The sequence below is a fragment of the Brassica oleracea genome, chromosome C7 (genome assembly GCF_000695525.1).
Source record: "Brassica oleracea var. oleracea cultivar TO1000 chromosome C7, BOL, whole genome shotgun sequence".
In the NCBI taxonomy this organism is placed as follows: Eukaryota; Viridiplantae; Streptophyta; class Magnoliopsida; order Brassicales; family Brassicaceae; genus Brassica; species Brassica oleracea.
The window spans coordinates 41908939-41931878 of record NC_027754.1 but is presented as its reverse complement, the minus strand read 5'-3'; the positions used below and the strand labels follow the sequence as shown (position 1 = coordinate 41931878).

The window sequence follows — 22940 nt, the reverse complement described above, 5'->3', positions numbered from 1 at the left end:
TACTTGTATATATTACTCTCTATATCATCAGACCTATCTTGCACTTTCAAGTTTGAGTTTTTGAAAACTGAGGAAGTCTAGTCTTAAGAGTATATAATTAAGCTTGGCTAGTGGCTAGTTGCGATTCACTGAATCTTTGCCTCATGATGCATTCTGCAAGTTGTGTTTCAAACTTGGTGTGGATTCTGCTCCCACCCCATAATTTAAGAGGGGTTATTAACAAGAACACTAAATATGACAGACAACCTCTCAATATTGGACAAGCCACCAATAGGACTCATCAAGCTGCAGCCAACTTCTGTTTTAACGGCTACATACAACTACCTCTTCTGCAGCAAAGCAAAAACCAGAGGAGCCTATAAAGATAGAACATGTTGTTTTTGCCAAGTCATTGTACGCAGAAGAAGCTCGATTTTAATTACGACAATAAACAGCTTTGCAGCTCTTGATTCATTAGGTTCATTGTCATGTGTCATAAGGGCTTATCTTTTCTGTATAAAAGCGTAATGTTTGAACTCTTTATTGTTTAAATACACAAAAGCTTTCACCCTTTCTTGTTTTTGAAGCATTACTTGAACTTTCAAAACACAAGCAGAAGAAACCAACAACTAGTAAAATCGAAAGCCTAAAACAATCTTTTTAGCAATTATTAAAACCAGCTAGCTAGTGATCTTAAGTTGCATGAAGAGTCTTATCTGCAGCAACACTACCTTCCTCAGCATTCTTCAACGCCGACTTCTCCTTTAGTGTGGCCTTCGCCGTATCGTAAGTTGCGTGCAACCCAAACAAGAAGTAGTAAACAAGAAGAACAGCAGTCCAGATCCCAAACCTAACGAACGATTTTTCATCGATCGAACCAAGAAGAAAGATATTAATAGCTATCGAAGCAGAAGGCAACCACGGAACCAAAGGAACACCCCATAGCTTCGGAGCCCTAGCTTGCGGCACAAGAAACTTCATCCCAACGGTAGACAAGAACCAAATAGAAACCGTCACGGCATACACAATCCAACCGTCTTTTTCCATAGCCCAATACACAGCAGTCGCGATCGAAGATGCAAGAATCAAACCTAAGAACATCAAGAACTTGTTCCGGTCACGTGAAGATGTTTCTCCGGTGACGTAATATCTCCTAACAAGAAGAGCCACCGCGACGAACATGAAGATGAAAAGTGTGGAAACCGATAAGAGATCGGCTAAGATTGCTAGTTTAGTGAAAAATGCGATGAGAGCTGTCGCGGCCAGCATGACCACTGTCGCGTTGATCGGTGTTCCGGTCTTTGCGTTGACATGAGCTAACCAGGGTGGCATCATGTGGGCACGGGCGATGTGCGTCATGTACCTAGCTTGACCAATGGCTCCAACTAACAAAACGGTTGTCATACCTACACATTTCAAGATTTTGGACATATTAGCGATAAACTATATAGTATATGTTATATTATATTAAGTTTTACTACGTTATGTTTTTTTCAAAAACGAGAATGTGTAAAAATCAGACCAAAAAAAATTAACCAAAGCCTAACTAAAAGCAGACATTTGTTTAATGCTAAAAGAAGTTAAGATTTTGAGCTTCTTTTAAAAAAACTGTAATTATAAGCCGCAAATAAAAATAAAATAATGACGTTAAAACCGTTGTTAACTAATCATACCTTTAAGAGCACCAAACGCAACAATGTACTTAGCCCAATCCCATCCAACCGCAGAGAACGCGACGGAAAACGGCGCGTCAGGATCAATCTGCCCATACGGTTGCATGAGACACAACGTAACCGCCATGAGACAATAACAAACCGTTGTAACCACCATTGAGCCGACAAGACCAATGGGAATGTCTCTTCCAGGGTTCTTTGTCTCCTCAGCCATCGTTGATACCGCATCGAATCCAATATACGCAAAGAAAAGAACCGACGCGGATTTAAACACTCCTCTAGGTCCAAACGGAGCGAAGTCTGAGTAGTTCTTGAGGTCAGCTCTAGTTAAACCAGCGATGATCACGAAGGCAATGACGACCATATGGATCATAGAAGCTATGTAGTTGAAGACTGATGAGCCTTTTATGCCAACAACGGCTAAAACGCAAATGATCGCGCAAACGCCAACGGCTATTGGGTCTAAGTGGCTATAGTCTTCGTTGAGACTGTGAGCTATTATGCGGAAGTCCTCAGGTTTGTGGTTCAAGAGAGTGGCGAAGTAAGAGGTCCATGACCGAGCCACGGCTGCTCCACCGACTACGTATTCGAGGATTATATTTCCAGCGGCGATGAAAGCCATGAAGTCGCCGAGCTCCACTCTCAAGTAGGCGAAAGAACCGCCTACACACATTGGCAAGGATGGTTGGGTAAAGTAGACACGAATGAAATTACATGATCACGATTCACGAAATAATTGTGGCAAAGAATAAATTAAAGTTTTGTTTGTTTGTTGAAAATGAGTATCTATAGTCTATAGTACTATTTGCGAAATAATGATATTTTTCTTCTAAGTTCTTACATTAAAAGTTAGATCGATTAAAGTATACTTATTAAAAGTAAAAATTAGATCGATTAATGCATGCTTACTTGAAATTACTTCAATTATGTTGCTCGTTCCTTGTGAGAGTGTTCTAGTATTTGCTTTTTCAAACCGAATAATATTATAATGTAGTTTGTGGAACCAAACTATTGTCTCTAGCTTTTTTTTTTTTTTGTCAACATCTTTCATTTCATTAGACACAGAGGCCTTTTTTTAAAAGAAGTACAAGCAATAGATAAGAAAACAACAGAGTCACAGAAAAATTACATATTTAATAAATATAATTGGAAGCAGAGTGAAACGCGTGTCAACTGTGGAGCCTTCAATGATATCACGTAATCACTACGTGTTCTTCAACAACGAGACAACAAGCACGGCCGTCGAGACGGCTTCTCCACCGTGACTCCAGCAAATTCACCTCCAATCTCTTCGCTTCTCTGTTGCCATTCCATTAGCTTATACCATATTGCCTTCCAGCTAAACCTCGGTTACTTGATCGGACTACCCTTATTTCACCGGAATTCCAAAACAAAGGACGCATAAGCCATAACTAAATATCGATCATTTGTTGGACCGTAGAACGCCAACTCTTCTTAATCGACTTCACAGATGGCTGAAGCAATCCATCAAACTACATCAACTCCCAATCAGAGACGCTATCCTCGACGCCATAACTGGCTTTCTTATAAGGAAGACTGATTCTCATAGAGAGGGATGCAAGTGGCGGCAAAACAAAGGAGTCTTCTCAACTCACCAACGGGCTTTAATTGAGGACCAAGTGGAAGGCTGATTTCAATCTCATCGAGATAAAAGAAACAAACTTGAAGAGCTTCTCGAATGAGATTGATACAAAAAGTCGCCAAGCGAAAGCAAAATCGGCAAACCCGAAACCATAGTCGATCGAAGCTTTATTTATCCGCACACGGAAGAGTAGATCGACTCATAGGTCGGATATGTACAACAAAAAACAAAAGTCGGTGGTGACCGACGACAGAACCGCCGCCGGACACCGAACGCGAAGACTGTTTCCGAGAGTTCTAGATTTAGAGAGAGGTTAGAGGAAAATTCCACGTGGACACTTATCTTTTAACTATTGTCTCTAGCTAGTGGGATTTCTCAACGATTTTTCAAAATAAATATCTATTTCTAACTAAAACCAAATATATTATTTTCAAAAGGTCGTAAAACTACATTTTTGGGGGTTCAAGTCCGTAACTTGAAGTCGTAAAGTTGTACAAATTTGACTTATTATATGGTTGCCTAGGTAATTGACGCAGTTCGTTATTGGCTTTCCTTTTCAAATGACTTAACCAAAAGAGAGCAATCTTTTTTTGGTCAACCACCAAACAGTCTATACATGCCAAACAACAAGTAACTATAAAGCTTAAAATAATAATCAGTTATTTAATTGTAAATGCCAAACAACAGGTCGTTGTGCCAATTAATTAGCTAACAGATGTGTGTGAACGAACAGACATTGCGTGAAGTGTGAACGACTCACTCTCAGAAGTCAACTAGTTGACCCCGGAGAACCCATCTCGCCGTAACTGAATATATACTATTTTTAATGCAGTAATCGAGAGCTTCTTAAACCTAAACAATTAATAATTAAACAAAGAAGTAAGCTGTCACAAATTGTGCGTCTGCGTAATTTCCTCGATCTTGATATATAATCAATCCCAATAGTTATTCTCTTGTTATGACACTGCAGCTAGAATATATTTATTTCCAAGAAATGAGGTTTCCTGACTAGGATTTATGCTTTTTGGTTTAAAGATGAAAATCTTAATTAACAACAATAACATATGATAGTTAGCTGATTTTGTTAGAAAAAATCACATAAATCTTAAGTTTAATAGAAAGATATTTCTAGAAATTCACAAAACAACAGATCTTTTTCAGAGGCAAAACAAAGAAATATAAGAAAGTTTTAATCTAGTTTTGAGAATATTTTGGTGATTATTTTCAGTTGATAAAAAAATAAAAATTCTCTTACCTGCGACAGGAATCTCGACGGCGAACTCGGTGTAACAAAACACGGAGAGCATAGCGGAGACACCTGAGACAACGAAGGACAACACGACGGCTGGACCGGACCGTTCCCTTGCTTCTTGTCCGGTGAGAACGAATATTCCTGAACCGATGACTGCACCGACGCCAAACCACATAAGATCCCACCACGTCAACGTTTTCTTCATCTCGTTACCACTACGTGCCTTCATGTCATGAATCTCCGCCGAGTCGTCAGACCGAGTCATTACACGGTCTATGAACCGACTCGGTGTTTCTTTAAGGGCTTTAAAGTAGTTCCCCATGCTTTTGAACGATTCCTCCGGGAGAAAATCATCTTTCGTGCATGAACAGCCTCGCCGACGAAGCCCGTCGTCACCATGTTCCGATCCCATTTCCTTGGAAAAAAAATTATTTGACTTAGATTCAGATTCTCGTTAAAGATTCAGAGATCAATTTCATATATAAAGAAAAAGTTTGGAGTGAATGCCGACAATAAAGTAAGGAAGTACAGGAAGAGAGAGGATGAAACTGAAATGGAAACGGAATCTTGAGAATCATTGGACCTTAAAGTCTGCTTACGTCTTAGCCATTATTATCATTTGAAAATTCTTCTGTAATTAGTTCTTTAATATTTTTAATTAATTATGTAAAATAGCTGGAAAAAATGAAACGAAAAATTAAGTATGAAACGTGAAAATCAATCGATGAGTTTTGTTAGCTGGTCACTTGTTGGTCAGTAGCTGTATTCGTTGACCTTTCATTTCAAAACTGAAAAACAAAACAAACAATAATGGGGAAAAAAGAAAAATATATCAAAGAATACAGAAAGAAAAGAAATAATGTGTAGCAAGTTATCATCCATAATTAACATATATAGATATATTATTGCGGTGATGGTATAAGCAATAATAAGAGATCATGTGTTATACGGTAGAAATGTTGTTATTTTAGAGTATGCATGCATACGGTGGTGACATAAAAAACAGATACGTATACGAATGCAGACGATAATAAGAGATGTGACTATGACCACGAGTCTTAACCCATATCAGTCATCAATATATGGACAGTATTAATTGAAATCAACTGTAGGGACCAATAGAATTTGAAGTCAGTCCACTTTCCAAGGATCTAGATTTGTCTTGGTCAATAATTCATCACTGGGAAGCACTAATAATTTCTAAATATCCCGTTCCATAATTTCAGCATATAAAACATTACACTCATTTTAATTGGTTTGGTCAATACTAAACCCAAATCTAAACCGAGAACCATTCTCTTAATTCATATACATACCAACCCGGGAACGTCTTTGAGATTTCAAACAACACAAGAATGTTGATAAAGTAGAAGTTTTGCAAAGGGAATTTAGACAGGGATTCAGGGTACATAATCCAGATCTGACAAGATATAGAACATAGCAACAGCGAGGGGTTTTCAAAAAAAAAAAAAAGAAAGAGAAAGATTAATCGCCACTGGCGCATCCTTGACAACCGCAATGAACGCATTCAACAACTTTCTCTTCACGCAGGTGTTTAGGAACACGACACACACATGTTGTTCCATAGTTGTGGTCTCTTGGCTGTATGCATCGCAAGCAGCATAGACGTTCATATCCTGACTGCAATTCACACAAAAAACAGAGAGTTTATATAGAGTTTAGCAACAAACAAAGAGACATAACAAAATCAGTATCGTGTCCGGAGAATAGAACCTACAAACATAAATACCATGCATATCTGAACTGAAGGCAAGGACTTTGCTAACAAAAGATTCAAAAGATCCCATCATTCAAGAAGATTGTTGGTGGCATCATACTCAGGATCTGGAAAAGCTTTGGCGGAAATTGGTATAAATCCAATAAAGAAAATGAAAAATGGCAGTTTCAACAACCTCAAGAAAGATGTTCAAAGTACCAAGCAAAACAAAAAATCTCAATTCCACAAACTTAATCTTCTTTTTGGGTAAAGATCAGTCCAAAGCAACTGGCATTTTACTAAAAACATTGACTTCAGAGGAGAAACAGCTTCAACAACCATTGTGATTGTGTACTAGGGTGACACTGGCCCTCTAAAACTAATTCAACAACATTCTACATATCCTAAATTCAATCTCTTATGCCAAAATTTGCTATAAAAAAAATCTATCGAAACTACAAAAAGGCGCACAAACATAAAAATTAAAAATCAAGAAGGCAGCTACCTTTTTCCACTTGGCAATGAGGTTACGATCAGCATAGCCCTGGTCCAAGCAGAACTCGTAGAGCTCTTTAGATATCTCCTCCCTACGGTAATAAAGGTCATAAACATAGCGACTCCTCTGATGAGAGAGTTTAAAGATTGGCCACAAGGCTTCACACTTTCTCTTGCCATCATGTTCATCCATCTCAGCTGCAAACACACAAAATAACTAGTTAAAAAGAGAGCACAAAAGAAAGAGTAAACTTTAAGCATCTGAGACTGAAACAACAACGAACCTTGTCTCATCTTGGCATCAAGGTCACGAAGAGTAGGCTCGATCAACTCCCACCCTTGTGGGTACTTTACTCTGTTTGTCTTCACCTTTGGCATTTTTCTTTTTCTACAGTTTTGAAAAAACACTCAACGTTACTTTAAAAAGCTAACATTAACTCAAAGATTAAATTCAGAACAACCAACGTCGAAGAAACGGAACGATATGACTACAAAGCGTGCGAAGCAAGATTAGTGCAAGAAGGAAGTAGAAAAAGCTTACCTTTGGAGAAGAAACTAATTGACGGAGACGAGGAGGGAGAGATCGCGGCGGCGGCGGCGGCGGAAAGATAGAGCCAAACCAACGTCGTAGAAGCCTCTCTTTTAGGTTTGGGTTGGGTTTAAAAGTATTTGGGCCGGTCTTACTGATTTATTAGAAGGCTATTTCAAACAGTTTTTTTTTTTTTTCTTGAAAGGGAAAATTGGCAAACATGAACTTACTAGTTTAAGGAAAAATAAATTAGAGATTTGAGGTTTTTTGTCTTTAATTTGTAAGTTTAATTTATTTTTTTTTTAAAGGTTTTCTATGAAAATTAGAGGAAGTTTTTATGGTCTCATCATTGGTTAGTATTTGAATCAGATTTTTGGAGAAAAAAACCTTTCAAGTTAAATGACTTGAGATATTCCCACTTCTTCCTTTGGATTTTTGTATTTTTACTTTGATTTGTTTTTGTTAAAAGTAGGACACAACACGCATCTTACAGCTCAAATACCGTGAAGAGTAACACAGAGATAATAGAAAAAGTTTAAGTAGAGCGGGGAAGAAAAGAATTCAACTTTGTCATTAGCAAATGATGAACTTTCCAAACACTGGAACTTTATACCAATCAACCATCTCTCATCTTTGGACATTGTCTGCAAAATTATTTGGCGAAAAAAAAGGACCAGTGCAACCTTTAGTCTGCAACCGCATATGCTAGCCACTGGATACACATAGAAAAAAACCCTCCAAAAGCAGAAAGAAGAAGAAGCTGTTTACTTATTCCTTCTTCCCGATTCCATTCGACATGTTGTAGATTCCTGTCCCCTGTATAAATTAGATGATGAAAAGATTAACAAGGGTACTCGTATGGGAACTAACAAGATTAAAAACAATAGAATTGAAGAAAAACATAGCGAGTATGAAATACTTAGTTCTTACAAAAAAAAAACAAACAACAGATGAAAAAGCTTACAATCATGTAGAGAGAAGAAGCAGCCAAGGCAAGAGGGATGGCAACGGAGGTGACCTTGTCCATTGGTCCTTTGAGGTAAGTGTGCCTCTGGATGCTCTGGAACAACCTCTGCTTCTCCAGAAGCTTCTCTCTTGGCCTAAATGGAGTTTCCGTCAACATGATACTGCAACACCACATTACAACTCGAGGCATCAACAACAACGCATTAACCCAGAAGAACATATAGGTTTTGATAAAAGTAGTACTCGAAATCATAAAGTAAAGTTCGATACTTTTAATCAAAATGTTAAAATTTAAGCACTTTCGAGTAAACCCATATGAGCAATAGAGAACGGGGAACAATTGGGTTTTGTCATTCTATGCAATTTGAGATCTTTAGAAAATTACGAAACTTTACGATTCCACCGGGCCTGATGTGAAATCACGATTGATCTAAAAGAAGTTTCGAAGGAGCTTACCTGAGAGGATTTAACCGACAAGATAAGGGAGAGGTGTTTGAGGGAGATCCGTGCGCAGATGGAGAATGGAGAAGAAGAGAACAAAATGGCGTTGAATCGTCTCGTCGTCTTAGGGTTGGGTTTAGTGAGGGCAATAATTGGGCCGATCATAAATTGTAAGCCCAATTCGGCCCGATAATCAATTATCTAGTTTCAGTTTTACAAACCAAACCGGACCTTGTTCCGGTGTTTAGAGAATGATCAGAGAATGCAGATGCCTGAAAAGTGGGGATCGAAGCCTAAATCAAGGGATCGATTGATTATACAGCATGTTTCAATGTTGTCGTGAATAGTGAACTTTGAGCCATTTTGTTGAAATGAGAGGTCTGAGGTAAAAGGTGATCTAACTAATCTCTTCCATTCTGTTTGTCCTTTGTCATAGTGGAATGAGACTGAGGAAACTAGTTGTTGAGAGCTATCAATCAAAAAGTTCCATGTATGGGAAGTTTTGCCAAATAATGTCTATTATATAGTACAAAGCCTTAAACTTATATTCTGGCTATCGGGAAAATGCACTAAGACTTAAACTTAGAACAGCTCCACCGGTAAAGTTTCTAAAAATATATATATATATATATATATATATATATATATTATAATGTGTTTATCTTTTTTAACCCGTTGAAAGGTTTTGAAAGTGACATCTGTTACTTTATGGTGTAACAAGAACTTTTCATGCTTCTCTCTCGTATTTTTTTTATTTTTGGTTTATTTTTAATTGTTAGAACTCCTTTCGATATATACCGTGGAGCTGTTCTGTTTATATATTTTTTTGGAACACGTGACTTAAACTTATATATATGGCTTACATGTAGCAAAATGCCAATACGTGTGATGTAATCATGTAAATCGAATAGTTTGACCAAGCTGATAGCAACTTAAATATGTGTAACGAGTATATTTGCATCAATATCTCTATTGTTTCCAAAAGCAATCAAGAAATTTATATATGATCATATGTGTAAACGTATACAAAACAACATCCTTATTAAAGCAGGGTTACAACATTTAGAACCCTCAATAATCCAACTGATCATCAAGAGATACAATCATACAACATTTAAATATGTCGGACCTTTTAGATAATAATAAAAAGGTCCGAATCTTAAGCAAACTTCATATAGAGACGGGTGCACACAAAAATACGGACCCGATCAGTATCCAAAATATAACTCCGGCCCTTGCATAAAAGAAGATCTTAATTTTCGAAGACAAAAAAAAAGAGCTTCGAGCCTCAACGAGAAAAACTCTTAGAGGTAGATCCAGAATTAGAAACCGATGTAGAGGAAGAAGAAGAATAGGCATGATGATGAGATGATGACATCTTATTAGACGACATCATCATCACCCCACAATTGAAACAATCTTCTTTATACTCTTCTTCTTTGATTGTGTCAAGCTTCTGCTTCGCTGCTCTGTGTCTCCTCATCACCGTTACAAACTGAGGCGGAGCAACCTCCGATACAAACCTTGCTAGACGTGAAGTAGCCATTTCTTTTGGGAGATCAAATATATAACAAGAATTGTATGTAAGGAATGATTGAGATCTCTTGGTTTAATTATGGACTGCTTGAGATATGAAGCTCATATATATATGTAAATGGTTTTGTGTAATTACCCACGTCCAAGGGCATTCATTTTTGACGTTTAGTACCGTCATAAGCTTTTTAATTGAATGCATGGACACGCGTATTATACGTCTTAATTGTTCTTTGTCGCTAGATTTTTTTAAAAGTTTTGAAGAGATTTTTAATTAAAACCTCTGGATTTCTCTATAATCTCTTGCGAATTACACGCAACAAAAAAAATAACAAGTAAGAAAATCGAAATTAGAGAGAAATTGATGATGGGTCTTGCGAACTTTTGAATACAATAGAAAAAACAACTATGTTAAGAACTTTTAACATTTTTACAAAAAAAAAAAAAAAACTATGTTAAGAGGAAAAAAAAGAGAAAATGTTCGATTAAAAAAAAAAAAAGAGATGAGATGCACGTGTCAAATTTTCTGTGGAAGACGTCATCTCTATCTCTGTCGGAATCGATAACTGACAGAAGATAGCTTTTCCGCGTCTGAATCTCGTGGTAATCTGTAACCCGTCGTATCCACGTGTCGATCACAAAATCTGGAAGTCTTGTATGTCCTTGTTTGTAGTTAGATTTTCCTTAATATCAATATATCATTAGATTTCTTTTCTTAGAATGTGGCTGTTTGGCTCTAGGAAATCTGAGAGAACAACTATTTTGGCTTACCAACAATAAGAATTTGATATATTTATTTTATGGGTTTAGATTTTATCCATACATAATTACATATTCCGGCAAAAAACCAATTAAAATGTTAAAATATAGAAATTCATTATTTTGACACTTAATTTTTAGACACATCACCTAAAAAAGACTATACAAGATGGAAAATGAAGACTAATATTTAGAGTAATTTGTACTTTTTACATCATTATTGATACGTCATCAGTTATAGAAAACCACATTATATTGAAAACCACATCTCTATTTTTTTGGTAGAAAACCACGTTATTTGGACTAACCTATTGACTTTAGTTGACTTCTTAGATGTATATTTGAATTATCTGTCTCGTTTAATATCAACCATGTTCTGAATAATGGTTATCACTATTATCATATAGAGTACTCTATCTGTCAATGACAATAGAAATTCAATCTCAAACAAACTCATTTGAACAAGAAACTGAAACAACATCTCACTTACAAGCAGGTCCGACCCTTAGTATTTATGCGTGAAGCATAAAAAAATTATCTGTCCATAAAATATCACACTAAAATTTGTTGATGTCTTTACATTTTTATATGAATTTTGGCGCGTAAAATTGGTGTTTCATGAACTTAAGTTCAGATGTCAGAGTCTCAACCCTGCTTATAAGCTACAAGCATAAAAAATGTATTGGCACAATATAACGAAGGTCACGATTAAATAGTAATTTATATTAATTATATAAGGAAAGATCAGACAAACATTCGATGTTGACTCTTTTGGGAAACAAAGATGCAAACTTTCAACACTACGAAAAGAAACCCAACATAAAAATTATAGGAAAAAAGGAAGAATAATGCATAAAATAAAAACTGAAACATTATTAGCTTAAGATAAAGAGACAACGGGTAAAGCGGTTATGATTCAACGGGTAAACACACATTTGTCTCTGGTTCCGTTCATGAGATGAGTGCTTAAAGATATCCCCTCCTTCCACTCGTGCTGGCATTATGATTCACGTTCATAGTGTTGTTGTAGCTCTCGTTCCACATGTTTAAATCATCTTCAGTTGGGCGGTTTATCAAAGGATTATCAATCAAATCACTGGATCCAACGTCGTAATAATCTTGTCGAGATGATACATCAGAGATATGTAAGGCCTCCATTGGTGGAAAACTTCGAACTGGAGGCACATTGTTTACCATAGCACCATGAATCTCATGAAAACCGAAATGGTTTCCAACAACAACATCAGAAGAAGAAGAACCATTAAAAGTTCCAACAAACTCGTTAGTTTCTTGACCATGTAAGAAAGGTTGGTGATTATTAACCTGTTGATTCCCAGCAGATGGTTGATCTATCTTTGGACGATTGGTTTTACGGCCACTTCCACCAATCGGTATGTTCCTTAAAGTCCCACCATGAGTCCAGTATCGACGACAATTCTTGCAGGAGTAGCGCGGCTGAGACAAGCTATAGTTGTTGTAGTAACAGAACTTGGTATTGTCAGAGTCACACCGTGGACACACTCGAGCTGGAGGTTTCTCTTCATTCACTTGATTGTCTCCCCTCACAAAAACATTCAACTTATCCATTTCTGTCAATATATTTACTGGGATTTGTTGTTGTTTTTCCTATGATATTTGGTGTTGTGGGGGGTGTCTACTTATATATGCTATTAGGGCGTGAAAATTGAAGAAGATATACGTTTCGGGTTTTATAAGAGTGAGATTATGAGAACAACGTGTCAAAAGTAGTGTATTCATAAAATCTGAAGATCTAGCTACACACCATAAACCTTAGGCTAAGCTTAGTTAAAAGCCAAGGCTCTCTTACTCTAAACTCTTGTCCGTATATGATTAATGCAGAATCCAGAAGATATGGTTGACTGAGTCAGTTGTATTAACATTAACAAAATCTGGAGACATTGAGAGTAGAATAATGACAATTTAAGGCAGAACTATAAGCAGCGAGGTATCACTATCAACTATGAGGAAGAGTATGTGTAAATATTTATTTACATGATTTATTGTTTTAGTTTAACATTTATGCAACTGGTGAGGATCTGAATGGTTTAGACAACAACACCCAAAATAAAATAAAAAACAAGAAATTAAGCCATAACAGGATTCTTTTTTTATAAATCAGTTAACTTATTTCCTGAAAACTGACAATCATATAGATAAATAACTTGAATAGATAGAAAATATAAGTAGCTTAGTGGATAGAGTATTTTGTGATTTGGAATAGGTCGTAGATTCGATTATCTACAAGTGCAAATTATGTTGCTTTTACTAATGAAGTGTTGGGCTAGTAGTTTCGTGTTTGAAATTGGTTCTACTGTGTTGAGGATCATACATTTTTTTACTTAGAAAAAAAACTTGTTTAGAGATTAATTTAATAATGATTTGTTAAGACAAATTATATAAAAACATGCATTTGCGACCATTTGGTGGAAATTTCGACTCCGCAAGCTTTTATTTGAATTCCAAATTCAAGAAAATCTACTGAAGCTCGGAAAAAAAAAAAAATCTACTGAATTATTAAACGGAAAGACACACATATGCGTTTAGTTCAACGTCTATCGTTGTAAAAAAAAAAGAAGAAGAGGGAAAGCACATGCGTTAACAAGTACGTTTACGAGCATTTTGGAGAAATTTTGACCGCAACCAATTTTTATATAAGTCTAAATACTCCAGTTTGAGAAAATAAACTAAATTACTAAACGAAAACGGAAATTTATGTGTTAACAAGTGATTTATTATTGCATCAGAAATATATTATCCTATAAGAGAAAAAATAAATAAATAAATATATATGTAGGTAACTAACACAACAATACTTGATACAAAAGATAACATTTACTACACCTCAATTAAAAACATTTAATAAAGATACCTATTTTTAAAAAGTGGCAACACCCTAAATCAATAAATTATAATTTTAGTTGTTGACAAAAAAAAGATTTTAGTTAGATGTTATTATGTGTTATGCGCATTGTTAAATTTAATTAAATATTAAATAAATATAAATTAGTTTAAATATTTTAAGTTTAAAAGGATAATTTTGTAATCAAATTATTAAAGCGGTGAATATAATTTTAATAGATACTAGTTTATAATTAGATATAAATCACATAGTTCATAATATTATTTGAGTATTAAATAAAATCAATGAATATATAAATTAACAAAAACAACTTTTAAAAATTTATATAAACAAATAAAAATTCAATAAAACAATTAAATATATAATGAAAAGAAAAAAATGTTTACAGTTGATTATAAAAAATAAAATATTTTAATCTGTTTATTTTTTGCTTGTTGATTTTTCAAAAGTTTTGTGTGATAAAATTTTTATGTATGTGCATGATAATATAACACTATAAAAATAATACGTGTAATTTTCATGTCAACTTTAAACTACAATAAGAGAACTGGATATTTTTTTTAAAAAATGTAACATGTTGAAGTTCTATAAATCTCACAGAAAGCAAAACTGTTTCTTAATTTTGTTGCAGTATGATTTTAGATAGCATTCTGATATGATAACTAAATTATAAATCATATAAATAACCGAACGATATTATATATGTTAGAGAAATAAAATTATTTTTAAAATAAAATTTAAATATTTAATACATAGCATAGTACAATATCTAGAAGATTTGTGGAAATAAAAATTATACCATATTTGGTTGCATATCAGTTTATGAAGTAATTATGTCTGTAATATGAACTCTTCATATGGTGTGCCATTTTACAAACATTGTTATTTATAAAAAAAAATCAGAAATTTTTTCTATAGTTTTGTGTATGTGAATCAGTTTTCTATAATATTATGCGAGTTTTTTAAAAAATTTAAACCAAAATTTAATCTAGTCCAAAATAGGGTTTGTTTTGGCAAAATTAAAGAACCAAAACTAACCAAAAACTCGAACTGATCATAATTTTTTTGGTGAAATTATAATCGAACCGAACTAACTGAAACCGATTGGGATAAAACGAAAAGAATACTTTTTTACTAATCATATAATTACATATTTACATATGTCGTACGAATCTAAGGCCTAGACCTAACGGCAAGGGTGAAACTCTAAACGGCCAATTTTTTTTGACCGAACCAACCACACACTGCTTAATTTAGTTTTAGACCTTCTAACAACGAATCCCTCAGCAGTCTTCTGTAGAAACTTAGATTGATAGAAGAAATACAAGTTTAATATTTTAGACATAACCATAGATTTACCTTATTATTTGTACACTATTTCAATTCCTACTTATATTATGTGATTATGCATAATTATAAAAACAGAGAAAAGGCCAAAACAGAGGAAAACATAAATACTTGGGAACACATATCTCTCTCTTACTCATCGGTTGTGGAACACACAATGAACTGGTAATGCTTAGTTATATATATTATTAAAAAAACCAGACAAGTAACTTATGTCTGAATCTTTAGGGAAACAAAGATGCAAACTTATAAAACTTAAACTTAAGAAAAAAGACTCAACAGAGCTGATAAGATAAAACAAGAAGACCCAACAAGAAAAACTGAAACATTATTAGCTTAAGAAAAAGAGAAAACGGGTAAAACGACTTTAATTCAAGGACCATGATAGGAGGATCTAAACACACGCTTGTCTCAGACGTTGTTGTTCTTGATCATTTGATCAGTGCTGGCATTAAGATTCTTGTTTGGATTCTCCTGATTTGCGCCATTGGATCCAACATCGTGATAACCTTGGTAAAATGATCCATCAGAGACCTCCATGCGATCCATTGGTGGAGCATTTGGAGCTGGAAGCGCCAGAACAACAGACAAAGAACCAAAATGGTTCTCAACAGAATTCACCTGAGAAACAGATGGTTGATCTATCTTTGGTCGCTTGGTTTTACGGCCTCTTTCTCCACCCATCGGTATGTTCCTTAAAGCCCAACGATGAATCCAAGATCGACGACAATGCCTGCAGGTGTAGCGCGGTTGAGACGAGTTGACGATGTAACAGAACTTGGTATTGTGAGAGTGGCACCTTGGACACATTCGACGAGGAGGCTTCTTTACACTCACCAACTTATCCATTTCTCTCAAGATCTAATTGTTGTTGTTGTTGTTGTTATTGTTGTGTGGGTGTCTTCTTATATAGGGTATTGATATTGAAGGAGAGATACGTTTTTTCTCACGTGCCAAGATTTGTGTTAATAAAGTCATGAGTATATCTTCAAACATTAAACCTTAGCTAAAGCTTAGTCAATAAACAAGGCTCTCTTATTCTTAAGTCTTAACTTGTCTGTATGTGGAAATTAGACAAGCAAGTCAATGTTACTGAATGAGTCAAATCATATAAAGAAAAACAAAATCTAGATATAGTAAGAGTTTAATACTAATTCTAAGCAAAACAACAGAAATCATAGGTGTTTATTATGAAAGAGACTATGCTCGCGTGTGAATGCACACGCGCGGTCTCATTGGTTTTTCAAGATTTTTCTGGAGAGAAAGAAATGTTTAGAAAGCGTTGAATTGACTATCACATACAATGAAAGTAAGAAAGTCATGAAACAATAGTAGGAAAGATTTTATATGAAATATTTTTTGAAATATACAAACCGCGCGCCTAGATACTTTAAATCTACAAAGAATGTAATAGTGTGCTTTATCAAGAGAGGAAACTTAACTAAGGAATTTTTAGTGCTTTATTAAGAGAGAAAAGACAATGTGTTTGAGCATGTGCGTTCACGCATGTGTTTCATTGGTGTGTATCATATATTTTGGGTCTTTTTCATATTTGGATACATCTTGTGAGAATACATAGCAATACCCAATATCAAGAAGACAAGATACTCAGTAAAGCAATATTTGTAGATCAAAATGTTATACATTCATAATAGTTTCATTTCATAGGCCCAATAGAAATTAAAGATGCAAATGATTTAAAGATTAGACTTCAACCAACTCTATCTTGAGCTACAAATTAAAATACAGTCCAATATACAAGATTTTAAGGTTTTGTGGGTCTCATTTTATAAAATGGAAGACTATATTTTCTGTCCTCTTAAGTTGCTTTGAGCATGCTACAATGACATCTCTTAGAAAGATAAGCTAGAGAGACGAAGTCCTTATAGGTTTAGCTCTTACTATATTCTTCTTTGATTTTCCTTGTAAAACCAAATGAGTGTAATTGGAAGTGAGAAATCTTGTGTAGAAACTTGTCGAAGGTGTTTTCTGATATAATCAATCCAAGTTAAGATTCGTAAGATCCTAACTGAATGTAGCAGTTTGTTGATGCCGTGAACCGGATGAAAATACTTTGTTTTTAATATATTTGAATCGAAGAGAGATCAAGATGGAAATTGAAAGGATTCAGTTCTGAACAAATAGAAAGCAACCCATTACAATTTAGACCCAGTCAGTTATCAGAAGGGATAACGATGATCGAAAGGCAGACAAGTAGAGTCATGCATTAACTCAAGATTGTTGAAGATGAACAGCACCATCAGAACCAGGTGAAACTATCAAGACAGAGTGCACAATGGATATTTTTTAAATAAAATTTAATTAAGAAGGTTCCTAAACTGATAGCTCAAACGAGAAGTTAACGGTCAAAAGACTCAAAAAATTATTAGCCGCCTAGCCTGTGATAAGCATTACTCCATCTGTTTGTCATTCTAACTTTTTTTTTGTTACGCAAAAAGTGTCGCTTTACAATTCTAATGCAAATTATACTTATTTTCAGCTGAAAATTAATTGCAAACTATATTGATTTTATAAATAATTTTATTTATCTCAAATACTATTGGTCAGAAAAACGTAATTAATAACAATTTACATATATTTCCGCTACTTTCTTAGTCTGTGTGAAAAATGTGAAAGTAACACTTATTCGGAAACGGAGGGAGTACTTCACAAGTAAGCTCGAATAAAAGGCATTAACATTTTTGTGGAAAATAAGATAAATTTATCGGAGTACTGCCGAACCCCAGTTACAGCGTCTATTATTTTTTGTAACATTCGACAACGAATATGTTGGTCGAAGCCGAGACTGATAGAAGAAATATAAACTGATATTTTGAACATAACTGCCGTATAAAAAATCAAGAAGTTGCCATAGATGATCTTATATATACGATTGCATCTTCACATATAAGAGAAGAAGCGTAGCTTAGAAACAGAGCAATACATAAAGAGACAAAACACTTGAAAACAAAATATGTAGATCTATCAGCTTTTTCATTCGTTAAGTGTTAATTATATGAATGATATCTTCCTAATATACCCTTTTGGACGAGACTGGCTCAAACACTTGGTAATATATGAGTGAATGATTAAAATCTGCATAATTTTCCGTATTTTGTGTGTTTTCGTGTTTGCGATTTTACATTTTGAAAAAAGCTCAGTTCCAATGCATTGACCCAATCCATTGATAGCTTTTATTCAAACTCGAATAATCTGGAAATTACAAAAAGTTTAATAAAATAATTCAAACATTTGGATCAAAGAACCAAACCGGTCTTCCATTTGTGTCTTGAACCGGTCTTGAATTTGTCTCATATCCCTGTTGAATTTTTTGAATGATTAGTAGTAATAGATTATCATTAACTCAATATCAGCTAATGAAATCGCCTTTTGCAATTCCGAGTACTTACATCGTCAACGGCGTTCCTCAAAGCTGCAATTTGCTCCACCGATATTGTATTCACCTGCATATACAAATTTCCCTTTTTAAAATTACCAAAATTTTCATTTCTAATAAATAAAAAGATTATTATATATTAATAAAAAATATACCCTTTTGACGACGGTCCAAATAACACCTTCAGTGCATGGAGGAACAGTGAGAGAGCCAATGTATCTATAGAATTTCTTGGTTTGAAATCTAATGGTTCTTGGATCCACAATCCCTAGATCCTTCTCTTCTTTTCCCACTGTTTTTAATCCATCGAGTAACTGCATTTAAAATTAGAAAAAAAAACTCTTAGAAAATGTTATAAACTCAAATCTTTCATATAAATGAAATTAATATTATTATACCCTTGTGAGGAATTCATTAGGTTTGCCCACTTTATAAAGAACTCCAATCACTGCGATTCTGCCTCGAGCACTCGTGTGAACCATGTGAAGCTCCAGGTCGTAACTGTAACACATTTACAAATAAAATAAAAATAATAGTCATATGTTTTAATTTTCTTGGAAAATATGGTGTTGTGAGCTCATTGTGATCAAGAGACAAGAAAACACGAACCGAGTTCCGTTAACAGTATGCTCAGACGGTGAATGCCAATGACATTGCACCAATTTAAACTCCATTTCACGTATCGTTAACTTTCCAGCATCTCCTTTCCACGATACCTTTTATTTATTTTTCATTGTTATTATTAGAATCATCTAACCATGCATGCATATGGTTAGTGTAATGAAAATATAGTCAAGCAAAAAAATGATCTTCACCATAACGTCATGTCCTCTGTTCATAATAACAGCCGGGGATGGTTTGTATTCTCTTCTCCACGCTTCATCATGAATAAGACTGACTCTTGCGTTAGTGAGATCGATCGGAGATTGTAATTTTCCATTGTTACAAACTTTCCAATGAGGATTTATTTTGCTCCATCCCTCTGGTCCCTTCTCTGGATTTTGTTCGTACGTAAATGGTGTTTCATCGTCTGTTTTCATGATTAAAATCATATGTATTAAGTTATGATACAAGAAAAAAAACTTGATTTCACAAAAGATAACATACCAGCTTCAGCATCGTTAGCCAGTGAAATACTGGGGAAAGATAAACAGAGAAAAAACAATGCGAAAATCATAATTGTTTTTGTGTTCGGATCCATTTGTGTTATTCTTCTTTTTTCTTTTTAGATTTTGCTTTTGCTTACTGCTTATTATGTCCTTCAGTATGTTTTTATGACATTGAAGGCTTCAGAGATGAACTATTTAAAAGGATGCTTTGCGGGGTTTGTTTATGATTTCTGTTGAAGTTGCTGCGATTATTAGTTAATAATTTGGTGTGATTTGTTAAAAAAATATAAAAAAAAACTGAATGCTTAGTGGAAAAGTTTCATTGGATCCATTTGGTTAGAGTTTTCTAATTTCGGTTCGACAGTGAATCAGTGTAACATTTTGTGACAGAAGAAAAATGACCTGGATTAATAGAATTAATCCTGTTCATAAGAGAACTCATTGCTCCAATGCGGAACAAACAGATTTAACTGCCAAACTATATATATAAATTTACAGATATATTACTATATTAAGTCGTTGAAGCAATATACCTAGCATAAATGGCGATTCCAGCAAAATGAAGAAGTCGTGCTGAATGATTTAGACTTTCGCAAGCACAAGAGAGCTCCATATAAACAAATACTCCCTCTATACCATTAAAATATATTTTTTTATTGTTTACATATTTTAGAAAACATACTAAATTTTTATTATTAATACATCAATTTCTATGATTACTGATTTTCAGTAAATTTAAATTAATATTAATTCAATAATCTCAATTAATTTTATTAATTTGAAATTTTCTGTTATTAAATAATATTTTTTTATAGAAACACACAAAAAAAATTATCTTTGTGAAACAAATCTTTTTACTAAAATTTTGTGGATAAAGGTAGGTATATGGCTTTTTAAGAGCTAATTAAATATGTAGAACAAGTACAAAAGGCCTTAGGATTTGGGACGTTACTTAAAATTTGAGTTTTGAAAGCATTAGCAGTTTTCGGATATTTTGAAGTCTAGAGGTATTGGCATTGACGTCATCTTCAAGTTAGACGCCAACAATATCTAGAAACGATGTGTTTTAACTTCTTTTTCGATGATCTATAAGTCAAGATATTTTGGAATTATCAAACTTGACGTATAAAGCTGCATCTTAAGAGATTGCGGAAAACATCCGTATATCAAGCCCCAGGGTTCTTTGGACCATTTATAAAAATCAAAATGATGTCTTTGTTGTTTTCATTTTGTTCATAATTGAACATATCATTTTTTTTTTTTTTGATAATCTAGGTATCCGGACCATAGTCCGACTATCCCACCGCGTCCAACCAGAACTGGCAGGTCCTGGCAGCCAAACGGAAATCATGTTAAATCCATTGAACATATCATTTCGAATTAGCAGAACTATTTAGGCTCTAAGTGTACCTAATGGTAAGATATTTAAATGAGAACCATCACTTTCACAATTTCCATAAATCCCCACAGTTTTTAGTAGAGATCAAAAGATATGTATTGTGCTCACAATGAAACATCACTTTCACATTACAAGATAAAATTCAACAAAAGGAACAATAATATAGAACGGAAACAAACAAAAAAAAAAAAGCTGCAAGAAGAGGGGAAAAGGGTACACATTATTAAAGATAATATTAGTTGAAATTGTTCACAAGTTTCTTCAGACTCTCAGAAATTCTACTACTAGCTCCATAATCACAATCTTCCACCTATATACGTAAATTATTAAATAAATTAACAAACTAGCAACAAAACAAAAGAAAAAATAATGGTCGAGGACATCTATAGATTTAGTAATCAACTAATAAAACAACTTCCAACTAGATGGGAGTTTCTTTGCAGTTTGAGTGCATCTTTAATAAAGATTCTTTATATAATAGATAAGTTAAAATATATATATATATATATATATATATATATATATATATATAAATACTTACAACTAGATGAGAGCAGTGTTGCATTCTGAGTGCAAATAAATAAATATAATATGTATCGACTTATTAATCGGTTTTTAATGATTAACTTACAACTAGATGAGAGCAGTGTTGCATTCTGAGTGCAAATAAATAAATATAATATGTATCGACTTATTAATCGGTTTTTAATGATTAAAAACGTGTGTTTTCACCAAGCTGTATATATTATTTCAGTGACCGAACTCTGACCATACTCCCATTGCATGGATTATACCTAATTTAAACATATAAGTAATAGCAAATTTTGATTTTCCTATATCTCCAGATCAAAAACAGATATTTTCTTGAGTTTACTAATATACCTTGCAATGAAGAGTGTGGAAGACGGTATCATCAACAGTTGATGATCCAGCGTGAGTGATCTCAGCTCCTGATTCGTCAGAGAGAACGCTAATGATCTCATGGAATATAAACTTGTGTTCCACACTTGTCACAAGAAAGACGTGAAGAATCGAACCGGTTTCTTGAATCTCAATTTTTGGCAACCTTCTAGGCACAGAGACATCGACACTCGATGGCATGGATGAAGATCCAGTCGCAGCAAGTTTCCTCTTCCTTTCTGTCATTTTCTCCAGGTTCACTTGTAGCTTCTTGATGTAGTTTGCAGCTTCATCAAGCTGATCAGGAAGTGTTAAAGGCGCCTAACCAATATAAAAAAGAAAGGTTTTATACATGAATTAATAGATTAGACATGAGATCGCATATTATAAATGCATATCAGAGGATAAAGAAGAAGAGGAAAACCCTAGAAGTTTGAGGAAGAAGAGCGTTGAGTTCTGAAGAAAGAGCTTTCATCTGAATCCTTCTATTTTTCTCAATCGTTTTGCGATCTACAGATCTTGACTGACTAGTGTTTGAAAGGCTCTGATCCATTTTGTTTTTCTTAGTCTTGAAGTGTTTCGCACATACTATGAAACTCAATATTAACCACACTTATATAAAGAAAGAAGTTATGGTTGGCCTAAGTGGCATATTGGTTCTCCTAATGATAATTAGCTTGTGCTATTAGGTAAAAGTAAGAAAGGGTATATATACCAAAAGGCGAAAAAGGTCGTATACAGATATAGAAGATAACGAAAGCAAAGACAAAGTTTAAAAAGTAAGGTCTTTAAATATAATTCTTGACTTGTTAACATTAGTTTAAATTAGTAACAAAAAACATTAGTTTAAATTAGTTAAGAGTATGAGTTAATCAATTGGTTTTGACCTAAAAATTTCATAAACTATTAACATGGTGTACTGAAAATATCAACACGTTCTGTTTTTCTGTTCTATAGCAG

At 34.2% G+C, this 22940-nt stretch overlaps 7 protein-coding genes across 7 annotated transcripts; all 7 read right to left on the bottom strand.

Moving 5' to 3' along the window:
- Positions 1-498: 498 nt before the first annotated feature.
- LOC106306719 (cationic amino acid transporter 1) lies at positions 499-5088 on the bottom strand. The gene is made up of 3 exons (XM_013743443.1): positions 4511-5088; positions 1653-2315; positions 499-1385 (listed from the first exon to the last, which is right to left on the bottom strand). The coding sequence occupies exons 1-3, from the start codon at positions 4917-4919 to the stop codon at positions 673-675; spliced, it is 1785 nt and encodes a 594-aa protein (XP_013598897.1). The 5' UTR covers positions 4920-5088; the 3' UTR covers positions 499-672.
- Positions 5089-5810: 722 nt separating this feature from the next.
- Positions 5811-7364, bottom strand: LOC106306720 (protein BUD31 homolog 1-like). The gene is made up of 4 exons (XM_013743444.1): positions 7261-7364; positions 7004-7107; positions 6730-6917; positions 5811-6148 (listed from the first exon to the last, which is right to left on the bottom strand). Exons 2-4 carry the CDS (start codon positions 7095-7097, stop codon positions 5993-5995), a joined length of 438 nt encoding a protein of 145 aa, XP_013598898.1. The 5' UTR covers positions 7098-7107; positions 7261-7364; the 3' UTR covers positions 5811-5992.
- A 402-nt stretch (positions 7365-7766) lies between these two features.
- LOC106306721 lies at positions 7767-8755 on the bottom strand. Its single transcript, XM_013743445.1, has 3 exons — positions 8671-8755; positions 8213-8375; positions 7767-8064 (listed from the first exon to the last, which is right to left on the bottom strand). Exons 2-3 carry the CDS (start codon positions 8369-8371, stop codon positions 8017-8019), a joined length of 207 nt encoding a protein of 68 aa, XP_013598899.1. The 5' UTR covers positions 8372-8375; positions 8671-8755; the 3' UTR covers positions 7767-8016.
- A 3158-nt stretch (positions 8756-11913) lies between these two features.
- On the bottom strand, positions 11914-12534 carry LOC106305512 (dof zinc finger protein DOF4.4-like). The gene has a single exon (XM_013741881.1). It carries the CDS (start codon positions 12532-12534, stop codon positions 11914-11916), a length of 621 nt encoding a protein of 206 aa, XP_013597335.1.
- A 3052-nt stretch (positions 12535-15586) lies between these two features.
- LOC106303338 (dof zinc finger protein DOF4.4-like) lies at positions 15587-16024 on the bottom strand. Its single transcript, XM_013739635.1, has one exon. The coding sequence runs from the start codon at positions 16022-16024 to the stop codon at positions 15587-15589; it is 438 nt and encodes a 145-aa protein (XP_013595089.1).
- Positions 16025-18419: 2395 nt separating this feature from the next.
- LOC106305475 (alpha carbonic anhydrase 4-like) lies at positions 18420-19773 on the bottom strand. Its single transcript, XM_013741838.1, has 7 exons — positions 19680-19773; positions 19388-19602; positions 19182-19288; positions 18971-19073; positions 18728-18886; positions 18586-18639; positions 18420-18494 (listed from the first exon to the last, which is right to left on the bottom strand). The coding sequence occupies exons 1-7, from the start codon at positions 19771-19773 to the stop codon at positions 18420-18422; spliced, it is 807 nt and encodes a 268-aa protein (XP_013597292.1).
- A 1412-nt stretch (positions 19774-21185) lies between these two features.
- Positions 21186-22629, bottom strand: LOC106304819 (transcription factor bHLH36-like). Its single transcript, XM_013741207.1, has 3 exons — positions 22405-22629; positions 21963-22301; positions 21186-21390 (listed from the first exon to the last, which is right to left on the bottom strand). The coding sequence occupies exons 1-3, from the start codon at positions 22531-22533 to the stop codon at positions 21316-21318; spliced, it is 543 nt and encodes a 180-aa protein (XP_013596661.1). The 5' UTR covers positions 22534-22629; the 3' UTR covers positions 21186-21315.
- Between the last annotated feature and the right edge of the window lie 311 nt (positions 22630-22940).